The sequence below is a fragment of the Chiloscyllium plagiosum genome, unplaced genomic scaffold (genome assembly GCF_037043375.1).
Source record: "Chiloscyllium plagiosum isolate Xiang-an unplaced genomic scaffold, Cpla_swu_hap1 HiC_scaffold_4, whole genome shotgun sequence".
NCBI classification, from domain to species: domain Eukaryota; kingdom Metazoa; phylum Chordata; class Chondrichthyes; order Orectolobiformes; family Hemiscylliidae; genus Chiloscyllium; species Chiloscyllium plagiosum.
The window spans coordinates 33,639,143-33,662,281 of record NW_028270142.1 but is presented as its reverse complement, the minus strand read 5'-3'; the positions used below and the strand labels follow the sequence as shown (position 1 = coordinate 33,662,281).

Below are 23,139 nucleotides of genomic sequence, written 5' to 3'. Positions count from 1 at the left end.
GATGACCAGATATAGCCCTGGAAATATAATTTGCAATGGAGTGCTTCTAAATTATTAGCACATTTAAGACAGGCATTATTTCATAACTTCACAGAATCAACACCACATCAAACCTCCTCCAAGCCCAAAAGCATACATTTCTACTCCTTTATCCATGCACTAATCAAGCTTAACCCTAAATTAACATATACTATTCACCTCAATCACATCCTGTAGTAAAGAATCTGTAGTTCCAAAATCCCAACACAAAAAGCAGGATAAATGCAACTGAACTCATTAACACCGTATCGATCTAGATTAGATTTGATTCCCTACAGTGTGGAAACAGGCCCTTTGGCCCAACAAATTCCACACCGACTCTCCGAACAGTAACCCATCCAAACTAATTTCCCTCTGACTAATGCACCTAACCTATGGGCAATTTAACACGGCCAATTCACCTCACCTGCACATCTTTGGACTGTGGGAGGAAACTGGAGCACCCGGAGGAAACTCACACAGATACAGGGAGAATGTGCAAACTCCACACAGACAGTTGCCAGAGGCTGGAATCGAACCTTGGACCCTAGTGCTGTGAGGCAGCAGTGCTAACCACTGAGCCACCGTGCTGCCCTACTCTCAGTTAAAAAAATGATGGAAGGGGATCTCCACAATGTTATCAAGCAACACTTGCAAAAGGTATAACTTACCTAATGATCTTTGCTTAATGACACTCTGTTTGGGTTCTGCCTTCATCAAGAAACTTGGACAAAACTGGACTAAATGGGAATCAAGAGGAAAACTTACCACTGGTCAGAATCACATCACACAATGGATGATAGTTGTAATTGCTGGAGGTCAACTTCCTCAGCCTCAGGACTTGTTCTAAAACATGCCTGAACAGATGGGTTTTGAACCCAGCCTCTGGCCCAGTTGTAGGAACACTCTTAAGAGCACCACAAGAACCTCTCACTCTTCAGGGTAGTGTCCAAGACCAATCATCTTCAGCTTTTTCAATGACTTTTCCTTAATCATAAAGGCCAAAAGTGGGAATGCTTGCTCATGGTTGTGCAATGTTCAATACCATTTGTATACCCTCAGATGCTGAAAAAGCTGACGTCCGCATACAGCAAGACCAAGACAACATTCAGATTTGAGCTAGTCAGAGGCATGTAACATCCCAACCACACATGCTGAGGAATGACCATCTCAAATGATCACATTCAATGGCATTACCAACAACAAATATCCAACAATCAACATCCTGAGGATTATTATTGACCAGAAACTGAACTCATCCAGCTCTATGAATATTGCAGCTACAACAGCAGGTCAGAAGCTAGACATTATGTAGTGTGGAACTCATCTTCCACCCCCCCCTCCCCCAGTGTTTGCCCATAGCTACAACGCACAAGGCAGGAGTGTGATGAAATATTTCTGTCTGGGTGCTTTAGCAACATAAAAAAAAACGCTATACATCCAGGGCAAAGTAGACCAATTGATTGGCACTCCATCCAGTCTTTACCTGCAAGATGCACAGCAGTAACATGCCAAGGCTACCTCTAAAACACTTTCTAAACTGTGACCATTGCCTCCAAGAAGAAAGGCAACAGATTCGTAGGAACATCACCACCTGCAAGCTCCCCTCCAAGTCACACGGTCCTGACTTGAATGATATCACTGTTCTTTCAATATCGGAGTCAAAATCCCAGAACTCCCCTCCCAACAGCACTGAGTGTCCCTACACCCCAATGACTACAACAATTCAAGAAAGCAACTCATCACCAACCTTCTCAGGGCAGTTAGGATAGGCAAGTACTGCTGGCTTTGTGAATAATAATCTTTTTTTGACCCATTGAATGATCAGACTCAATGTCCGATTAAACAATTTCGTAAACACAGCTATCAGAAAGGGAACCTTCCATTGCAAAACTAGAATGTTGCACTATGGGTAGGCAATGATTCTCTTTTTTGGCAACTTATCACGAGTATATTACCAGATATCAATGCTGAGACTATGTTATTTACAATATAGATCAATGATTTGGATGAGGAAAGCAAATTACTACAACCACCTTTGCAGATGACACAAAAATAGATGGAAAGGCAAGTGGTTAGAATGACAAAAATTCTGCAGAGGGATTGTCGACAGGTTAAGCAGGAAAACCTTGGCAGATGGAACTTAATATGGGGGAAATGTGAGGTTAACACTTTGGTCGGACAAATACAGGAGATGAAGAAAGACTGTGGAAAGTGGGAACGCTGGGATTTGGGAATCCTCATCTAAGAATCACAAAAAGCTCGCATCCATATTCAACAAGTTAGAATGCTATTCAATAGAACAATGCCTGATCTTATAATTCAAGTCCACTTCCCAGCCTATTCTCAATGGAATAGTTGAGGATCCATAAAACCGTGTCAATGCCAAACTTGGTAATGCAAGCTAACATTCGGCTAACTACCTGTTAAAAAGAAAATTAAAATAGACTTGACAATTGGCTATTTCTCCAAGCTTGTAGAGGTTCCATGATTTAACATCACAGGAAGAACCAATCAATATATGACATTCTTTTATTTAAATTTTAACTGAAGCCTTTCCCCATTAAATATTTCTTTCAATTTTGTAAGGATACAGGCAGATTTAATTACTATCCGAGTATCAAATTCTAATACCAGAGTAATAGGAACATGAAAAATAAATTCTGAAGATGGATAGATGGAAGGTTTTGACAAACATTAGATATCTCCATGAACTCTAACAGAATCAATGCGAAGATAATAATGACTCTTTCAGCAACTGGAAATTCCATTTTTAAAAGGCTTTTCACAATCATTAGTAATTCTAAAGCAATTCAAAGCCAATAAATGACTTTGGAAAATTCTTGATTGGTGCACTAGGCAGGCATAGCAGCCAACTTGCAAACAACAAAGGATGCAAAAACAGCAATGAGGTAAATGGACAGAAATTCTAGCTGTAATGCTAGTGCATTTTATCCTATGTTTCTTCAGGTCTTCAGGTGTGCCAACAGATAAATGGCAAATTCTGTCTGCTTCTGTTTCAATCAGGTAATGGGATCTTTTATGTCAAGCTGTGGAGGAAGACCACTATGAGAAAGTCCATAGTCTTAAAACTTGTCCTTAAACATTTAGACAAAAATATAATGCTGAATTATAGAACACATTTGCTGCACTAGAAAATAGACAGGCAGGGAGGCTCAGAAAAATGGGGGAAACTCGAAGAATGCAGAAAACATTTGTTAAAAATCACAACACCAGGTTATAGTCCAACAGGTTTATGAAGCCTGTTGGACTATAACCTGGTGTTGAGAGATTTTTAACTTTGTACACCCCAGTCCAACACCGGCATTTCCAAATCATGAACATATCTGTGCTCACCAAGTGATAATAGGATGCCCTAAGGCAATTCAAGAACATTTGCCTGAGCATCAGTGAATCTGTGTGAACAGGACACCAAGTGATAACATTCACAGCCGTTGCCTTGTGAAATTAATAACAGCATTTGATTCTGACCCTGAAACGAAACTCTGTACGATCAAAAGCCTTGTAATTGACAGTCAGATCCTGTCAATTATAATGGATTCTTATTACCCCTTGCAAGCGGGGCAAACCCTGAGAAAAAACATCTTTGATGTTACAAGACCCTGACTTGAGAGTTCAAAAGGTCACGAGAGAGACCATTTTAGTGCTGAGGCTGTTGAAGCCAGTAGAGAATTAACTCTTAGTGCTTACCTGCTATGGATTGAATTTATTTGCATTTTGGGACTTTATGATGATATTGAGTAGCCATTACCAGTTATTAAATACAAACTGTAAAAGGTAATAGTGATGAAGCTTTAACTTATTTGCTGTCCTTGCAGACCACTCTACAGACATTACAGACTGCCCCACTATCAATTCTATCTAATCAGATCTTATGTCTTATTTGAATTTGAATCACAACCCTGAAAAGAAAGCATGTTTAATTCGAAGACTAATGAATCAATTTAAATGCAACCTTACGGTAACATCTCAGCCGCAAGTACAGAATGATTCAGTGCTTAAAAAGCAGGAGTCTGCTCCTAGCTTAGAAATTATTCTAGGCCTCTATTGAAGAGATTCTGGCACAATGTGTCAGGGAGCCATTTTATGGTCAAAGGATTGCCCCCCCTGCTAAGAAGCCATTTTGTAAAACAATTGTATCAGACATGTGAGCTGTGCAAGGTTATTTTATGAACTCTCCAATTAGCGGAGACTGGTACCTCTTTATGATAGGAGTTTATCTCTTTAGCAGGCGCCTAACTCAGCTGGGTATGTTTTTCCCACTTGATGAATGGCTTAGGGCCTGTAGGAGTGATCAGTCAAGCGTACACGGACCTGTCAATTAACTTTTCTTCCTTAGGAATTATTGTCCTTCACTGTTAACTATCCAAATAAGAACATGCAACGTTTTTGTAAACTTTTGTATAAAGGAAGCCACTTTACATCAATACTTCGGAGTAGCTTGCTGGGGCACTTGAACAGCTGGTACCCTACTCTCCTAGATTATGAGAACCTAGTTAGTTTTGCTTATAGGTATCAGTGTTATGTTGTAACAGTGATGCTATTGGTAAATAAAAGGGATGACTAAAATTAAACTAATCTGTCTGTAAGAGGTTTCTTATTCCAGACTTCCAAAGAGTACGATCTCTGGGACGAACCAAGAGAGGCGCTTACAGGTCTGAGTCCATAATGGATTCCCTGGGCCATCTCAAATCTGTACTTTAACAACTACAAGAGGTGGGCAACATAGGAGTACTGTGAAGCAGAATTTACTGACATGCAGGAATGAAACAATTGAAAAAAATCAGTACAAAACATCTACTTAAAGAGCAACAGAGATTTAAATACCTGATTTTCTGAGAATGGAAACTTGGGCTCAATGGCACACAGTTGATCATAATATCTGAAACAGAAGCAAAATCAGTAAGGATAAAAAAAACTTAGATGTTCAGTATATTTTCTGCTATTTTGAGATTTAATCAATTCCCCGGCCTTTTTGAACAGTACAATGTTAACTTTTTATGCTAATGGAAGATGAGGCCTTGGTCGAAGATTTATCCAAATCTTCAATTTAGGTGTACCCAAGACAACTGAATAATGCTTTTAATTTGGAAGCCTGATATTGTTGAATCATAATGTTATGCACTAAGACTTCACAAAAGCTTCTCAAAGTAGCAAGCTCCTTAAAATTACAGAGTAAAAAGTTATCCCCAAATATAACAGACAATGCTTCAAGCAATTCACACAAGTGTTCAGGTAACGTTGCTTTTGTTTGATAGCAGCCACACAGATGAATGCAGCAAGATGTTTTACAACTATCATAATCTAAATTAACGTTAGCTACAAATTAATTGTTCAATTTTTCATTGCTATTCATTGATTACTTCTGTAATTAACTCTGCAATAGAATCCTTGTTACTGGAGCTCAGATATCTTCTTCGTCAGACCCTAACTGAAAGGTACATTGGCCCTTCAAGTTAAAGTGAAACAATGACTCAAATTGTGTAGTGGTATCTGTGCAATAGGAGCTTGCAACAGAAAAATATAGAAGATTTTCATAGATGCATGCAACTGTCCAAAAACAACACAAAGATGTGCTAGTAAGTCTATGCTATCAAAAATCTCATTTGCACAGCTAAAGGAGGTTCCAGATAAATGCTTCTAGTAAAGACATTGCCAATCAAACATAAAAATGTGTTTGTGAGCTGCTATTAGATGAAAATCTATAGCTAAAATCAAAGAAAAGGATTTAGAATTCCAATTGAAGAATTTCCAAGTTCTGAAGCAATGTCACTGTTCAGGAACCCTCAGATACAATACTGGTTCTCAAGTCTGACTACTTCCAAGTGTCTGATAAAATCTCTGCATACAATTTGATCAGACTAAAAAGAAACTATAAATAGTACAAAACTTTGAAATATACAAAAACATATTTAGAGACTCATGATGTGAAGTCTACATTTACTGTATAATTTAATAAAAGTTTGCAAGATAAGTGAAGACATGCTGATGAAGCAAAGATGACAAACATTTATTCCCAAAAGGATCAGTAAGATGTAATTCGGTTATTGTGTCTGTTTTGGACCATTGTACACAGGAACTGCTCTGAACAAAAGCATTTAGTGTTACAATTCCCATAGATATCAACAAAAGAGAATAAATTTATCCAATGACCCCATGAGAAAACCAAAGAGGACAAAATTTCACCTTTTATAACTTGTATTTGAGCAATCAAACCAACATCAATAAAAAAACAACCATGAATCAAGGAGGCAGACTGCAGTTGATATTTGAGAGTAAATTACATTTTAAGAATAGCACCGACAAAGTATATAATCTCACAGATGTGACCAGGCTGTCCACTCAGTACACATGGCACTAACTTCAGCGACAATAAGACCAAGGCCAGAAGAAATAGGAACAGCAGTGGGCTGTTCAGCCCCTACAGCTTACTCTAGCATTTAACAGGATCATGTCTGACCTGAAATTTCTCATATACATTTTCCTGCATTACCCCATATTCTTGATCAGTCAGATGATCAAGGGTTATCTATCTCAAAGTTAAAACATACACAATAACTCTATCTCCACAGGTCTATGCTAAGGAGTTACAAAGACCTCTCAATCCTCAGAAGAAATTCCTTCAAATTGGTCTTTATTCTGAGACTATGCTCTCTGGTTCTAGACTCTAGAATAAGGGGAAACATCCTCTCAGCATTGACCTGGTCAAGCCCCTTAAGTATCCTATAGGTTTCAATGAGATCATCTCTCGAATTGTCTGAGCTCCAATGAGTCGAGCTCCAAACTACTTAGCTTTTGCTCATAAAACCCCTTCATACCAGGAATCATCCTTGTCAACCTTCTCAGAATTGCCTTCAATGAAATATATTTTCTTAATAAAGGGAACAAAGCTTCTCAGTACTCCAGATGTGGTCTGATCAGCACATTGAGTAGAGAGGTCTTGCTGCAACTGGTCAAACTCCAACCCTCTTGAAACAAGGGCTAACATTCCATTAATCACTAATTACGTGCTGCACCTGTGTACTAGCTTTGTGAATTTTGCATGCAGGTATCCCAAGTCCCTTTATGTTGCAGCTATCTGCAGGTTTTTTCTGTTTGAATACTGTTCTTTTGCTCTTTTTCAAAACGAAAAACTTCATGTTTTCTCATATTCCTTAGCCAACCTTTTGCCAATTTACCTTAAGGGGCAGAGGTCAGTGTATGGAATGAGCTGCCAGAGAAAGTGGTGGAGGCTGGTACAATTGCAGAATTTAAAAAGACATCTGGATGGGAATATAAATAGGAGGGGTTTGGAGAGATATGGGCCAAGTGCTGGTAAATGGGAGTAGACTGGGTTGGGATATCCGGGCGGCATGGACGAGTTGGATTGAAGGGTCTGTTTCCATGCTGTACATCTCTATAACACTATATCAATACCACATGCATCCTTGCAATCTGTCTTTGTACCAGTTCTTGCATCAGCTTGAAATCGGACTACAGTGCATTTGAATTCCTTCCTCCAAGTTATTAATTTAAATTGTAAACAGTTGTGGTCCCAGCTGATTGCTGGTAACTAACCTGGGAAAAAAAAGCCCCACATTCCCACTTGCTGTTTCCTGTCAAAAGGCAACTTCATGGGTCTCCTGGTCCAGTGGTAGGGACACTTGCAATGCAAAGAACTCTTACTTCTATTTGTATGCTTAACACCCAATGCACTAGTTTGATCACTTTGCTCATCTGTCCTGCCATCTTCAAAGATTTGCACATAAGCACCCAAGGCATCTCCAGCATCTCCCTTTTAAAGTTTTACCATATATTTACTCTTTGCATTCTTCTAGAATAGATCACTTAAAAGTACTTTAAAAATCATATCACCTTATTCCAGTCCTATTCATTGATTCCAATCTACTGTCCCAGTCTCATTTCATCTGTGAATTTCATGAATGCTCCTATTCCTCAAGTGAGAGTTAAGCCAAATTAAAAACAGTAGTCGATGCATTGAATCTTGGAAATGTAACTTCCATATCTGGGAAACAGCCACTACAACTCTCCATTTTCTATCCATCAGCAAATTTTGTATTCATACCATTGCAGCACCTCATATTCAATAGCTTTCCATTTTGCTAACAGGCTTAGAATGCAGCTCTTTATCCAATGCCTTGAGATAGCCCATGCTATTATTCCTTCCAACCTTTCCATGCAACATTAATTTCATTATGTGCACCATTATCAAGACTGGGTGGGTGCAACCCACATAAATATGAAATAGAAACATTTACAAAGATACCATAGGTGTAGGAAAACAAAAACGAACGGAAGCAATAATTAACAAATTGCACTGCTTAAGTATTTGATTTAACTGAAGAAATATTAACACTAAAATTTTCAGTAACCTTTTAGAATCTTATATGTATCTATAAGGCATAAAACAAAATAAATCAATTTTCTTGACGCAGGAGCAATGTTGCTCAATTCTTAAGGTTAAATACAATCTAAAATCATTTTTATGTAATGTTTGAAATTAAAGTTAGGACTTAATTTGACAAGGTTATTTATGCAAATACACCAAGTCAAGTCACCTGCATTTTGTTTTGATATACAAAAGAAATTGACCTCCATTTGACGAGTACTGTATGAATCTGAAAGGGCTTTCAGATATTTCTTGTTGTGAAAATGGTTACATAAATTTAATTCTCTCTGTCCCTCACGACCTCAAAAAAAGTCTCTGCTTTTCCCAGTGATAACGTTGTCAATTTTTTTGTTGCCATGATTCTTTTTTCTCATTCCAAATCCATGATTTTCTCACTCACTGTCATATTTACTTAAAGCCATCTTAAAATCTCTCAATTCACTAGCCCACTGGCGTACAAGGGGCATAGAGTTCTGTGAAGACTGTTCTTCAATATAGCTGTGCCTCATTACAGACATTTATACTCCAAGGAACAAAAATACCATGATTCTTGCACTAAATCTCCAGTATCTTATTTTTCAGGCTGGTATACACAACCTCTAAAACTCCATGACGTCAAATATATATATTTTTTGAGAGTGATTGATTTAAACACAGTTTGACTTCTGCCTGATCCCTCTTCCCTTTCCATAACCTGTTTCACACTTCCTGTAACAAACTGAATTGTGCATAATACAGTTTGCTGTTTTAGCGTTATAAGAACAACATTGTTATTTATGACTACAGAAAGTTCATATGTATTTTATAAACTTTTATTCCGTCCTTTCTATCTGGAACAAGCTTTTTCCGAGATTTAGGAAATATCGACTGAAATGCCTGCCACTGCTAATCCACTGACTTTCCCCACCTGTTTCACACAACTCTTTTTACATACATCTAATTGCCCATATTTAAAGTTTGAGGGCAACGGTTTGAGACCAAGGATTTGCACAAATGGAAGGATACAGAAAATGTAGAAAAATAGAGTCGTCTTAGAGTAACCATGTATAAGTCCTTGAAGGTAGCAGGGCAAGAAAACAAAAACGTGGTTTGAGGCAATTTACAAAATATTGTTCATTCATATTCTGTCCCAGAATAGAACAAAAATATTATGCTGCACTAGCATAAAATACTAGTAAAATGAAATATAGAACACAATATATTACAGGAAGGATGCAACCACAGCAGAGTAACAGGGATGTTTCCAGGAACAAATACTTAACAGTAGGAAAAGCTTAGATCCAAGGTCTTCATACTTGGTGGCCGAGGGGAGGAGCATAAAATTATAAAACAAAATTAAATAGAGTAGCATAGTGGCTCAGTGGTTAGCACTGGTGCCTCACGGTGCCAAGGACCCAAGGATTCTTGTGCATGTTAGCTTGACTGTCTATGCTAAATTTACCCAGAGAGTCAGAGGATATATGGGTAATCCGTAGTAAAATGCAGGGTTAAGAAATAGGGTTGGGGGTGCTGGGTTTGGGTGAGATGTTCCAATGGTCGGTGCAGAATTGATGGTCCAAATGAACAGTCCTTTGCTGCACTGTAGGAATTCCAAGATTCTAAAATTATAAATTGCCTATGTAGTGTGGTAAGGAAGGAGCTATTTTAGAAGCAAATTCATATAACTTGGGGGGAGGGGGGGGGCATTGAACTACGTTGTACCAAGTGTATGAAGAATGGCAGAGAGGTTAAGAGAATCCTTTCACCCAGAAGACAACTCACTGTTGGAAAAGTTACAGAGCTACAGACCAAGTCTGGAAAGAAGGATTAAGCAGATACCTTATTTTTCAGCTGCCACAAACAATTCATCAAATGGCCTCCCCCTTGCTACAACTTTTCTACGTTCTTATGCTGCAAATCCGATCTAATAGCCATTTCATCTAAAATTGGTGTAAGGTTTCATCAGTAATGCTATCCAGTGGCACTTACTCACTAATACCCCATTCAATGATGCTCAATTCGCGCTGCAATAGGATCACTCAACTCCAGACCTCAATACAGCCTTAGCCCAAATACAGAGAAAAAAAAATCAAATATTTTAGAAGGGAGGAGAGTGTTAATACTTCAACAGCAAACTTACATTTGATGTCATGCAGCAAAGGTACCAGGAAAATACTTGACTGCTTGCATTATAAACACCAGAAAGGAAGTCAATCATCTGTCAATGGACATTAATACAGGAGTTCTTCAGGATAAGGTTTGAGTCAGAATCATATAGCATGGTAATAGACCCTTTTGTCCAACTAGTCCACACTAACCATTTTCCCCAAATCAAACTAGTCTCACTTGCCTGTGTTTGGCCCATGTCCCTCCAACCTTCCCTATTCATATCCTTATCTTTTAAATGTTGCCAACGAACCTGCATCTACCACTTCCTCGAGCATTCATTCCGCACATGAACCAGTGTATTTAAAAAATTGCCCGGTTGTCTTGCTTAAATTCTTTCTCCTCTCACTTTAAAAATATGCCCCCTAGTTTCGAACTCCCCGACCCCAGGTGGAAGACTCTTGCTATTCATCTTTGATGAATAGACCCTTGCTACCCATGATTTCACAGACCTCTGTAAAAGGCCTCTAAGGTCACCCCTCAACCTATGCTCCAGTGGGAAAAAAAAAGTCCTAGATTATCTTTATCACTCAAACCTTCCACTCCCAGCAATCTCCTGGTAAATCTTTTCTGGACTCTCTCCAATGTAATATTATCCTTCCTATACTGGAGCGACCACAACAGTAAACAATACTCTGAGCTCAACCACCTTAACAGCTTTCCCTGTGTTTATGATTGTAATGTGAATAATATGAAACAAATCTTTAAATAATGAACCAACATTCAGACTTCAGTTGATAAATTGCAAATAACATTTGAGACACAAGACAATCTCCAATAAGACAGGGTCTAATAATATCTTTTTGTCATCTAACAGTTCGGATATCGCTAAAGCCCATATAATCACGTCTTTGAGCTCACCACTGACATGAAACTTAACTGGACTGGTCACGTAAAATACTGTTGCTTCAAGAGCAAGTCAGAGGGGCTCTGCATCAGGGGAGTCACCTCCTGACTATCCACAATAATTGCTACTCCACCACAGAAGAAACTTGTCACCACAAAGCAGCTTACTTAATTGGCGACCCAAAACTTGATGTTAAACCTTCAACTCTTCAAACAAATTAGAAAATCATGATAGCAATGTGAGCCAGCTACAAGATGCATTGCAGTAACAGACAAAGGAGTCTCAGATAGAGGGTAGGAGTTTGGACAGTACCAAGCACATAGGGAACAGAACCACTTGTAACCTACCTTCCAAATCATATCATCAAGCCAACTTGGAAATAGATCACCATTCTTTCACATTAAACAGTCAAACTGCTCTGCGGGTTTACCTACAGTTTACCTACAGAATGCAGCATTACAAGGTGATGGCTCAACATTAATCACCCTCTCTCAGAAAGTTAGAGTGGGCAATACATGCTGGCTTGACAGAAACATTTGAATCACATGTACAAATGAAGAGTTTAATTGTCTAGTTCCAGCATAAACATATCATTTATGCTTTATTCCAATATAGGCAGAAGAAATGGAAAGACTTTTTTTAAAAAAATGTATGAACATGACAAGCAGATTCACCTGTACAACTCTTGTAACAATTATGCCAAAAGCTTCACACAAACCACTGAAAATTCAACTCCAGTTAAGCAGTTATTCACAAAATGTTCTGTCATCAACTCCCACTACCACACAATTGAGGATTGTTAAGTGTGGTATCAAGGTAACTCCACATATCAGTGATGAATGACTAGTTTACAAGAGACATGCCGTGTAACAGGCTCAACAACACAATCAGATATCAAAAGTCTAAAAGTTACACAAAAACAAAAGCACCTGACAAGAAAATATACAAAAGGAAAAAGAAAAGTACAAAAGGAAAATCAGTATCAGATAGACTGGGGAGGGAAGGCTCAATAAGCAAAAGTTCTTGAATACAGGTGAGACGGTAGTGAATATTATGATAACAAAATAAACCAGAGTGCTTTCATTTTTAAAAAATACTTTCCACAGATATGGGTGTTGCTAGCTAGACCAGCAATAATTGTCCAAGCTAATTGTTCTCAATATGATATAGAGTAAGACAGAATGGGATGTGGCTGAGAGGGGGACTTGCAAATGGTGGTGTCTCATTTCTGCTAACCTAGGATAGATGCTAGGAATTCTGAATTTGGAAGATGCTGTCTAAGGAGCCTTGGAGTTGTTGCAGAGCAGCTTTCAGATGGTGCATATTTCTGCTAAAGTGCAGTGTGGCAGGGAGTAAGTGAATGTTGAATGTGGTGCAAATCAAATAGGCCTCTTTGTACGGGATGGTGTCAAGCTTCTTGAAGATTGTTCAAACAGTATTCATTCAGGCAAGTATAGTATTACATGACATTACCAAACTTGTGCCATTCAGCTGGAAGACAGGCTTTGAGTAAGCAGGATGGGAGTTACCACTAAATTCCTTGCCTTAGATTACTTACAGTGTGGAAATAGGCCCTTCGGCCCAACAAGTCCACACCGACCCGCCGAAGTGCAACCCACCCATACCCCTACATTTACCCCTTCACCTAACACTACGAGCAATTTAGCATGGCCAATTCACCTGACCTGCACATCTTTGGACTGTGGGAGGAAACCGGAGCACCCGGAGGAAACCCACGCAGACACTGGGAAGAACGTGCAAATTCCATACAGTCAGTTGCCTGAGGCGGGAATTGAACCTGGGTCTCTGGCGGTGTGAGGCAGCAGTGCCAACCACTGTGCCTTGTTACCTGGTTTTGTAATCACATTATGTGCAGCTGAGTTATGTTTCTGATCTGTGGTAGTCCCAATAATGGAGGATTTGAGAGATATTTAATGTCACGATAAGATTCCTGCTTTGGGAGATCTTCACTTCTTGGAATTGTATGGCACAAATGTAACTTGCCACATTAAGCCAAACTTGAAATCCAGATAGTAATTCATTTGGACAATGACTGCTTCAACATCCGAAGTGTAGAGAACGCTGTTGAATGTTGTGCAATCATCACTGAACCACTGAATGACTGGTATTATAGATATTTCTAATTACAATACACACCTGGGGCTTGAAACTGGGCCTCCTAGGTCCAGAAGTAGGATACTCCAACAAAAGCCCCTACCTTTGAAATAAATATAGTCATTTTCAAGTTAGTGAAGATGGTTAGTGCTATCTGCAGGACACTATGCTCAAAAACTCCTGCAGTGTTTGATTGAGATGACTGACCTCCAAGATGATACTATGGCATTCAAAGTGTAAGTCTGCTCGCTGGAGGTGGAAGGTTTGTTTTCATATATTTAGTCACCATGCTGGATAACATCATCAGTGAGCCTCCGATGATGTGCTAGTGTTCTGTCCCACTTTCTATTTAGGTGTCTTGGTCTCGTAAGGTGGGTCATGATATATCTTTTCCTCAGAGGTTGGTAAATGGGGTCTGTTTTAAAAAATTCTCAAGGTCAAGGACCAGGCTCGCAGGAAAGTAGTCTGACACAGAACAAACAGCCAAGAGGCGAGTCTGCTAGAATATAAGTGTTTTATTCCCCGCAGCGTCGCCACAACCAGGTCTCGTACTTACAACGGGTCTGGTTTATACTCACTCTACGTGTTACCGGAACTGGGAGCCGTCAGTTCTCGTAGAGCGGTTGCCAACAACCCACGCTCGGCGGTTAAACGCAACCCCGGAGCAGACTCTACCGAACTGGAGACTTTTCCAGCTGATATACTCTTTTCGAGATCTAAACATTCATGTGAACAGCAGAGCAAGGCTGAAAAACACATTCCATTCTGGTCACATACAGATAAGAAGATTCACACGGGAAGGTGTGTAATAAGATTCATACGGGACTAAGCGACACCTTCCATTTTCGGTTAGATTCACACATGTATTGGGACACAATTTTAACCCTTTCACCACATTCCACTGCTTGGCCCATCACACATGTATTGGGACATAATTTTACACCACAGGGTCCAATGTGTTTATTGATGGGAGTTCTGGTTGCAACGCCACACCTCCAGGAATTCCCGTGCTTGTCTCGGTTTAGCCTGTCCTTGGATAGATGCATTGTCCCAGTCAAAGTGGTGTCCTTCTTTATCTGTATCTAAGGGTGATAGTGGGTCATGTCGTTTAGTGGCTCGTTGATGTTCATGTATCCTGGTGGCTAGTTTTCTGCCTGTCTGTTTGATGTAGTGTTTGTTACAGTCCTTGCATGGTATTTTGTAAATAACATTCATTTTGCTGGTTGTTTGTATAGGGACCTTTTAGGTTCATCAGTAGTTTAAGTGCATTGGTAGGTTTGTGGGCTACCATGATGCCCCATTTACCAACCTCAGAAAAAGTACCGCAAATGATATCACCCACCTTAAGACACAAATAGAAAGTGCAACAGAATACCAGCACTTCACCAGAGACTCACTGATGTTACTTAGTGTGGTAATGAAGTGTCTGAAAACAAACCTGCCAGCTCAGTGGACAAAATTACAACCTGAGCTACAAATCTTCTCAAAAATCACATACTGCAGCACTGTCCTTTGTACTAGATATGACTCTACGCAGAGAGACTCCACTCCCCCCCCCAAACTTTCCAACAAATCCAGTTTTACCTGATTTGCTTTACAGCCATACTCCATCAAATGCTTACCTAATGTTAAGGCAGTCACTCATAGCATGCCACTAGAATCCAGATTCTTTTGTCCGTGTTTGGACAAAGGCTGAAATGCGGTCTGGATTTGGATGGGCCAGACTGAATCCAAACAGAGTTTCAATCAATCAATCAACCAACAAGTTATTGTCCAGATATACACTGGTAACTTTCTACACTGCTGGTTGGCTGCTGCAACGTGCTTGTGGCAGGGACAGTTTGAGCACAAATCTTCAGTAATATGTCCAGAATGTTGTCCAAATATGCAAATTTTGCTCTCTCCATTGCCTTCAGCTGTTACTTGATGTCACAAAATTAGTCAAAATTGGCTGAAGGCCAAGTCTGAGAAATGAAACAATAGACCAAAAGATGCAGGAGAAAATTCCCATCAAGTCTGCTTTGGAAGTATTTGAGATGATGGCATTTTTTGAATGCTCAATGCAACTCCTGCCTCATCTGCATAACCCTTAATTTCCTTACTGATTAAAAAACTCACTCTCAGCCTTAAACATATTCAGACAGTCCTCTGCAATAAAGAATTCAACATTCATTGTAAACAAGTATACTTTAACAGTAACCAAATTTAGTTGAAACTGAACAAATTGTTAAAGGCTTGAACTGCAGCACTTTACAACAATACGAGTATGAAAATGAGATCAACTAGGAGAAAGTGAAGACTGCAGATGCTGGAGTAAGAGTTGAAAAATGTGGTGCTGGAAAAACACAGCAGGCCAGGCAGCATCCGAGGAGCAGGAGATCATTCCTGAAGAAGGGCTTATGCCCGAAACGTTAATTCTCCTTCTCCTTGGATGCTGCCTGGCCTGCTGTGTTTTTCCAGCACCACATTTTTCAACTATGAAAATGAAATAACAGGATACATGTAACTGAGCTTGCAAAATTATAATACTCGTGTTATTTTTAAATGAATAAACATTACAAGTCAAAAGTTTAAAAACAACTATTCAGGCAATGCCTGCACACACAAATTGTGCTCATTTTAGGTTAGATCATTTTCCCTCCAGTATGGAAATAGGCCCTTCGGCCCACCAAGTCCACACCAACCCTCCAAAGAATAACCCACCCAGACCCTTCCCCTATCCTATATTCAACCCTGAAGAACACACCTAAGACGATGGGCAATTTAGCATGGCCAATTCACTAGACCTGCACATCTTTGGATTGTGGGAGGAAACCGGAGCACCTGGAGGAAACACACTCATTTTAGACAAGGAAGATAGTGATGTAGTAGTAATCTTGTCACATGATTAGTAATCCAGAGACTCAGGTAATTCTCTAGGAACATGGTTTGAATTCCCCCATGGCATGTGGCAGAATTTGAATTCAATTTTAAAAATGTGGCATTAGAAGTCAAATGAAAACTACGTCATAAAATTCCATCTAGCTCATGACTGCCTTTAATGAAAAAAAAATCTGCTGACCTTCTATTCTAGCCGACATATGACTCAGGCCCACACTGTGTGGCTCACTCAACTGTCCTCAGAAACTGCTCGTCTCAAGAAAAGAATTAAACTAGAAGGACCAGCATGATTGGTACCAGAAACAAAAAAGGTCAAAAGCAATCCTTACGTCTCTATAAAGTGCTCACAGAAACAAAGATAGGAGCAAGAGTAGGCCATTCAAGCCTGCTCCATCATTCAATATGATTGTAGCCCTCCCTCCATATCCCTTTAAATCACATCAGCTAAACCTTTCTCATTCTTGAAGACAATGCTTTGGCCTCAATTACATTCTGTGATCATGAATTCCATAAGCTCACCACTTTTTGGGTGAAAAAGTTTCTCCTCACCATACTTAAAATGTTTACCCCTTACCTTTAAACTATGACTTTGATTCTGGACTTTCCAATGTCAGAAAATTTTATAGATTTCTAGAGGATCCTTCCTCAGGTCTTCTATATTCCAGTGAATACAATACACTCGTGTCCCCCCCGTCGTATCTGCGGGGGATACTTTCCAGAGCCTATCACAGATATGTGCAAACCCATTCATTTAAATGGGAAAGGTACCTTCCCGGCAGCCTTCTGGCCCTGGTTCCAGAACGTTCCCTTTTATGCAAGGTTTGTAGCTCAGGTTGAGATTTAGGATGTAGGTTTGCTCGCTGATTTGTAGGTTTGATATCCAGACGTTTCATTACCTGGTTAGGTAACATCAGTGGTGACCTCCAAGTGAAGTGAAGCTGTTGTCTCCTGCTTTCTATTTATAAGTTTGTCCTGGATGGGGTTCCTGGGGTTCGTGGTGATGTCATTTCCTGTTTGTTTTCAGAGGGGTTGATAGATAGTATCTAGATCTGTGTTTGTTTATGGCATTGCGGTTGGAGTGCCAGGCCTCTAGGAATTCTCTGGCATGTCTTTGCTTTGCCTGTCTCAGGATAGATGTGTTGTCCCAGTCGAAATGGTGGTTTTTTTTCATCCGTGTATAGGGCTACGAAGGGGAGAGGGTCATGTCTTTGTGGCTAGCTGGTGTTCGTGTATTCTGGTGGCTACCTTTCTTCCTGTTTGTCCTACGTAGTGTTTGTGGCAGTCCTTGCATGGAATTTTGTAGATGACGTTGGTTTTGTCCATGGGTTGTACTGGGTCTTTTAAGTTTGTTAGTTTTTGTTTGAGAGAGTGTTGGTGGGTTTGTGTGCTACTAGGATTCCGAAGGGTTTTAGTAGTCTGGCTGTCATTTCTGAAACTTCTTTGATGTATGGTAAGGTTTCTGGCTGTGTTTGGTCTGCTAGTCATGGTTTGTTCCTGAGGAATCTGCGCACTATTTTTTTTAGTATCCGTTCTTCTTGAATACGTTGTATAGATGGCTCTCCTGTTTTCCGAAGTTCGTCTGTGCTAAAATGTGTGGTGGCTCATTGGAATAGTGTTCTGATACAGCTTCGTGTGTGCGTTGGGATGGTTGCTGGTGTAGTTAAGTATTTGGTTAGTGTTTGTCGGTTCTCTGTACACGCAGGTTTGTAGTTCCCCGTTGTCCTTTCTTTCGACTGTGACATCCAGGAATGTGAGTTTGTTATTGGTTTCTTCCTCCTTGGTGAACTTTATGCCTGTGAGGGTGTTGATGATGTTAAATGTCTCTTCCAAGTTGTTTAGTTTCGTGATGACAAAAGGTGTTATCTACGTAGCGGATTTTTGGGTTTGTTGGTTGGTAGGGCTGTTTGTTTTACTCTTTGCATTACCGCTTCTGCTATGGATCCTGATAGCGGAGATCCCATGGGTGTGCCGTTGGTTTGTTTGTAGACTATGTTGTTGAAAGTGAAGTGGGTGGTGAGGCACAGGTCCACTAGCTTCATGATGTTTTCATTGGTAATGTGATTGATGGTGGTTGGTGTGTGATGATCTCTTCTAAAAGTGTGGTGTTTCCTTTGCCAGGTCGATGTTGATGGAGGTGAACAGTGTTGTTACGTCAAATGAGATCATTGTTTTGTCTTCCTCATTTTGGTGTTTTTGATGATTTTTAGGAATTCCTGAGTGGAGTGCTGTGACTCTTCTACCAGGTATTACATCGTCATATTACCTGCAGACAAGCGCTGGCTCACAGTCATCCCGAACAGAAGGGACTGCATAGAGAAAGCCAATGCACTACTCGCAGACACCAACACCTACCAACAGGTGGCGCTAGATCTGACCCCACAGCTACGAAACAAAATTACATGTCTCCTAAGAAAATTACACAGTTCCGGACAATTAAACAAGACGGAATTCCAGAAAATGCAACCAGACGGGACCAACACCCCACGATTCTACGGATTACCAAAAATCCATAAACCAGGAGCCCCCCTCAGACCCACAGTCTCACTACCGGGAACACCAACTTACAGACTGGCCAAAGAACTACACGCAAGACTAAAATACCTAGTAGAAGAGTCACAGCACTCCATCCACTCCACCCTGGAATTCAATGCATTCCTCCTAAAGCAAGAATATCTTTCCTCAGATAAGGAGACCAAATCTGCACACAATATTCCAGATGTAGTCCTACTAATGCCCTGTATAATTGCAGGAAGACATTGTTGCTCCTGTACTTGAATCCTCTCGCTTTGCCAGCCAACATACAGTTTTTGTCATCTTTACGGCCTGCTGCACCTGTGTGCTTGCTTTCAGCAACTGGTGCACAGGGACATCCAGGTCTCGTTGAACATTCCTCTCTCAATTTATAGCGATATAAACATCTTCTAATTTTTCCTACCAAAGTGGTCTAACTTCACATCTATCCTCATTATATTCCATCAATTAGCCATGCACTTTCCCACTCATTCAGCTGGTTCAAATCACACTAACATGTCTGTATCCTCTTCACAGTACACCTTTCCAACCAGCTTTGGGCTACCTGCAAATTGAGACATCGATGAGAAAATTAACTACAATATCATCAACACATCTTGTGAAGAGCTTGGGTCCTAGCACCAATTGTGCAGTATCCATTAGCCATTTCCTGCCATTTGTTTAAAAAAATCATTTATTTCTACTTTGTTTCTTATCTGCAAAATCAGTTTTCTATCCACCTCAATACACTATCCCGATGCACTTTAAATTTTACACACCAGTCTCTCATTCTGAGTTTCAAAGCATTCTGCAAGCCCAAATAAACCACAGTAACTGACTGCCCTGATAAAGTCTGCTGGTTCCATCCTCAAAGAATTCCAGAAGATTCCCCTTGCTATATCTGATTTCACTACTGTTTTCTAACTGGTCTACAATTTCCAGCATTTTCTCTACCTCCCTTTTTAATATAGTGGGCTGCATAATATCTTGGAAGATGACCACCAATGCATCCACTATCTCTAGGGCCACATTCTTACGTACTCTGGGATGAATGTTATCAGGCCCTGAGGATTTATTGGCTTTCAATCCCATCAATTCTCTACAAATAAAATTTGCTTCAGTTCCTACTCTCACTAAATGTGGTCTTCCCCATCATTTCTGATATGTTATTGATGTCCTCCTTTGTGAAGAAAGTAGCACGAATTTAGTTTGTCAACCATTTCTTTGTTTCCTCTTATGAATTCCTATTTCTGACCAAAAGGGAAAGATTAGTTTTCACCAATCATCTTGTCTTTACATACTTGTAGAAATACTCACACTTAGCTCTTATATTCCCCACAAGCTTACTCCTGTATTCTATTTTCCCTTCTTACAATAAATCCCTAGGCCCTCCTTTGCTGATTTCTAAACTGTTCCCAATCCTCAGGCATATTACTAAACATCCTTATTATCACCTGGGGACTGGCACTAAGAATTGGGAGAGCCATTTCAGAACTCATTCAGCAACAGTGTGACAGATAAATTCACAGAAATCGTACCTTACAAACCATGTCCCAAATAACATCACAGTTCCATATGCAGGGCAGAATTAGAGACATTGTGGTATACAGTAAGGAAGAATCCTAAACAATGATTCTAGTTCCCATAAAGTCTCATGACATCCAATTCAGAACATTCTGTTGGTTATCATTTACACCTTAAGAACTGGGAGCAGATGTGCTGTGACCATCAGCAATAGAACTGTATTCCAACACAATCTGCAACTTCATAGCCTCGCATATTCCCCACTTTATAATTACCATCATTCAGGGGAGCCAATTCTGGATTGAATAGGGCAGGAGGACGTGACAGGAGCATCTAAAATGAGGTGTCAAACTGGTTCATCCACCAAAGGACTTCTTGTATGCAAAGCAGCAAGTGATCAGAGTTAAGCAATTCCACAATCAATGAATTGGATTGAACTCTGCAGTCTTGTTAGTCATCTAAGGTAGTAGACAATTAAACAACTCACTGGAGAAAAGGGCTCCATAAATATTTTCATAACCAGTGACGTGGAGCCCAGCACATTGAAAACAGGCTGTAGCATTTGCAACAATCCTCAGCCAATAACGCAAATTGATGATCCATCTCTACACTCTGAAATCTGTCTCATTCAGAACAACTTTGCTTTGATACTCTGAGATGATTAATTTGTAATAATAGTTAAGTAAACTTAAACCGGTGAGTTCAAAATGGAGTATTAAAAGATTAAATGGGACTCTCTCTCTCTGGACATTAATGTAATATTAATATCAAACTCTCTTTGGGTGGGGGCGACATTCTGTCTCACAGATCGCATGCAGGAATGTGGATGATTATCCATTGTAATTCACACTTCAGTTAGACAGTCATTGCTACTACTCTCTTACTATTATCAACTTAAACTATCATTTAACCTCTTCCATTCAGAATTGCTTTCTAGCCATCCCCTGAAGCTAGGTTTGTCACACTTACATTGTCTTGGGAAATCACCAAGTCAGGAAATAGTCTGCGTAACGATTCCCCAGGATTAGGGCATTAGCATTACTTCAGAGGATGATCTCATCCTACGATTGTACCTGATAACTATGAGTGACTGGGGGTCATTGAGTGACATGTGATTGTGGGGGAACGGCCAGAGAATCTGTGAGCATGATCAAGTGTGTTTTCTTTGTTCAGGGCCTCACTTTGAATCGACTTCGCAGGCCTGCGAAGGCTGTCAAAGGGGTCACCTAGCTTGTACAAGCTTTAATAACCTTTAACTGTTTGGAGAGGTTGGTGCGTGTGAATAGCATCTAGTATGCAAAACCTCAGGAAAAGAACCCAACAAAAAGGCCATCAGTTAAACTCCTGCTCTGTGACCAATTAGTTTCAGGCTGCAGATTAACACATCATTCAATACCTATTAGGGAAAATCCTCCCTGACACCTCCTAATCCAATCAACAAACTAACTGATCTGAAGAATTGGAATGTATTGTAGAATTACAAACTTGCTAGGTCCACTGTGAGATGTTAACGTTCTCTCAATTACACAACATCAAGCAGTGTCTTGAAACCAATTCAACCATTTTCCATGGGTGAAATGGAGATCCAGGAGGTGTGATTGACTGAAGTGATATAATGGACCAGGAAGAAAGACTTGCACTTATGTAGCTTCTTACACTAAACACTGTTTGAAGTGCTTTGAGACAACCAAAACACATAATTGGTTGTGAAGCTCCGTCACCATTGGAAAGCAGGAAATTCACCAGCCAATTTGGCATAAAGCTCTCCCAACCAACAATGATAAGATAAAACTTATCTGTTTTTAGATGAAGAAATAAATATTTGCTAGGACACCAGGGACAACACCCCCATCTACTTTGAGTTTGTGCCACAGGGAAGCCAGCTAGTACCCTGAATAACACTTCATTCAAAAAACTGGAAACTGTGATAAAGCAGCATTCCTTTGGTATTGCACTGGAATCTTAGTCCAGATTTTACACAAGTTTTGATGTTAGACTTACTTGCAGAACATTCAAGTTTGAGTCAGCATGATAATACATAGTCCTGAAGTTTAAAAAGATACTATCAAATAAAACTTGGAGGATGTGAGCAAAAGAGAGAGGCTGAATAGGCTGGGGATGTTTTTGCTGGAACGTCAAAGACTGAGGGGTGACCTTATAAAGGTTTATAGGGCATGGATAGGGTAAATAGACAAGGTTTTTTTCCCTGGGGTGGGGGAGTCCAGAACGAAACGGAATAGGTTTAGGGTGAGACAGGAAAGAAATAAAAAGGACCAAAAGGGCAACTTTTTCACGCAGAGGGTAGTGAGTGTATGGAATGAGCTGCCAGAGGAACTGGAGGAAGCTGATGCCTTTTAAATAATGCAATTGTATCTGGATGGCTATATAAATAGGGAGGGTTGAGGGGGATATGGGCCAAGTGCTGGCGAATGGGACTAGATTACAATGGGATATCTGGTTGGCATGGACAAGTTGGACCGAAGGGTCTGTTTCCATGGTATACATGTCTACGACTCTAAAATCAATAAAGGTTCATGTTCAAACTGCAATATGAAACCAGAAAATACAAGTAGGACAGTGGATTTACCTATATGAAACAAAGAGTTAGGTATCCACCAACATTATGCACACTGATCATAGGCCTCCAAACTGAAAATATCAACACCCACCATGTCAACCTCCACAACTG

At 40.0% G+C, this 23,139-nt stretch overlaps 1 protein-coding gene across 4 annotated transcripts in view; it reads right to left on the bottom strand.

Annotated features, from left to right (window-relative positions):
• Positions 1-23,139, bottom strand: part of pdcd6ip (programmed cell death 6 interacting protein) — a 100,070-nt gene that overhangs the window by 75,092 nt on the left and 1,839 nt on the right. For all 4 annotated transcript variants that reach the window (XM_043688855.2, XM_043688857.2, XM_043688858.2 and 1 more), the window contains exon 2: positions 4,867-4,921. In XM_043688855.2, coding sequence (XP_043544790.2) covers positions 4,867-4,921 — 55 coding nt within the window. The remainder of the gene's footprint in view (positions 1-4,866; positions 4,922-23,139) is intronic.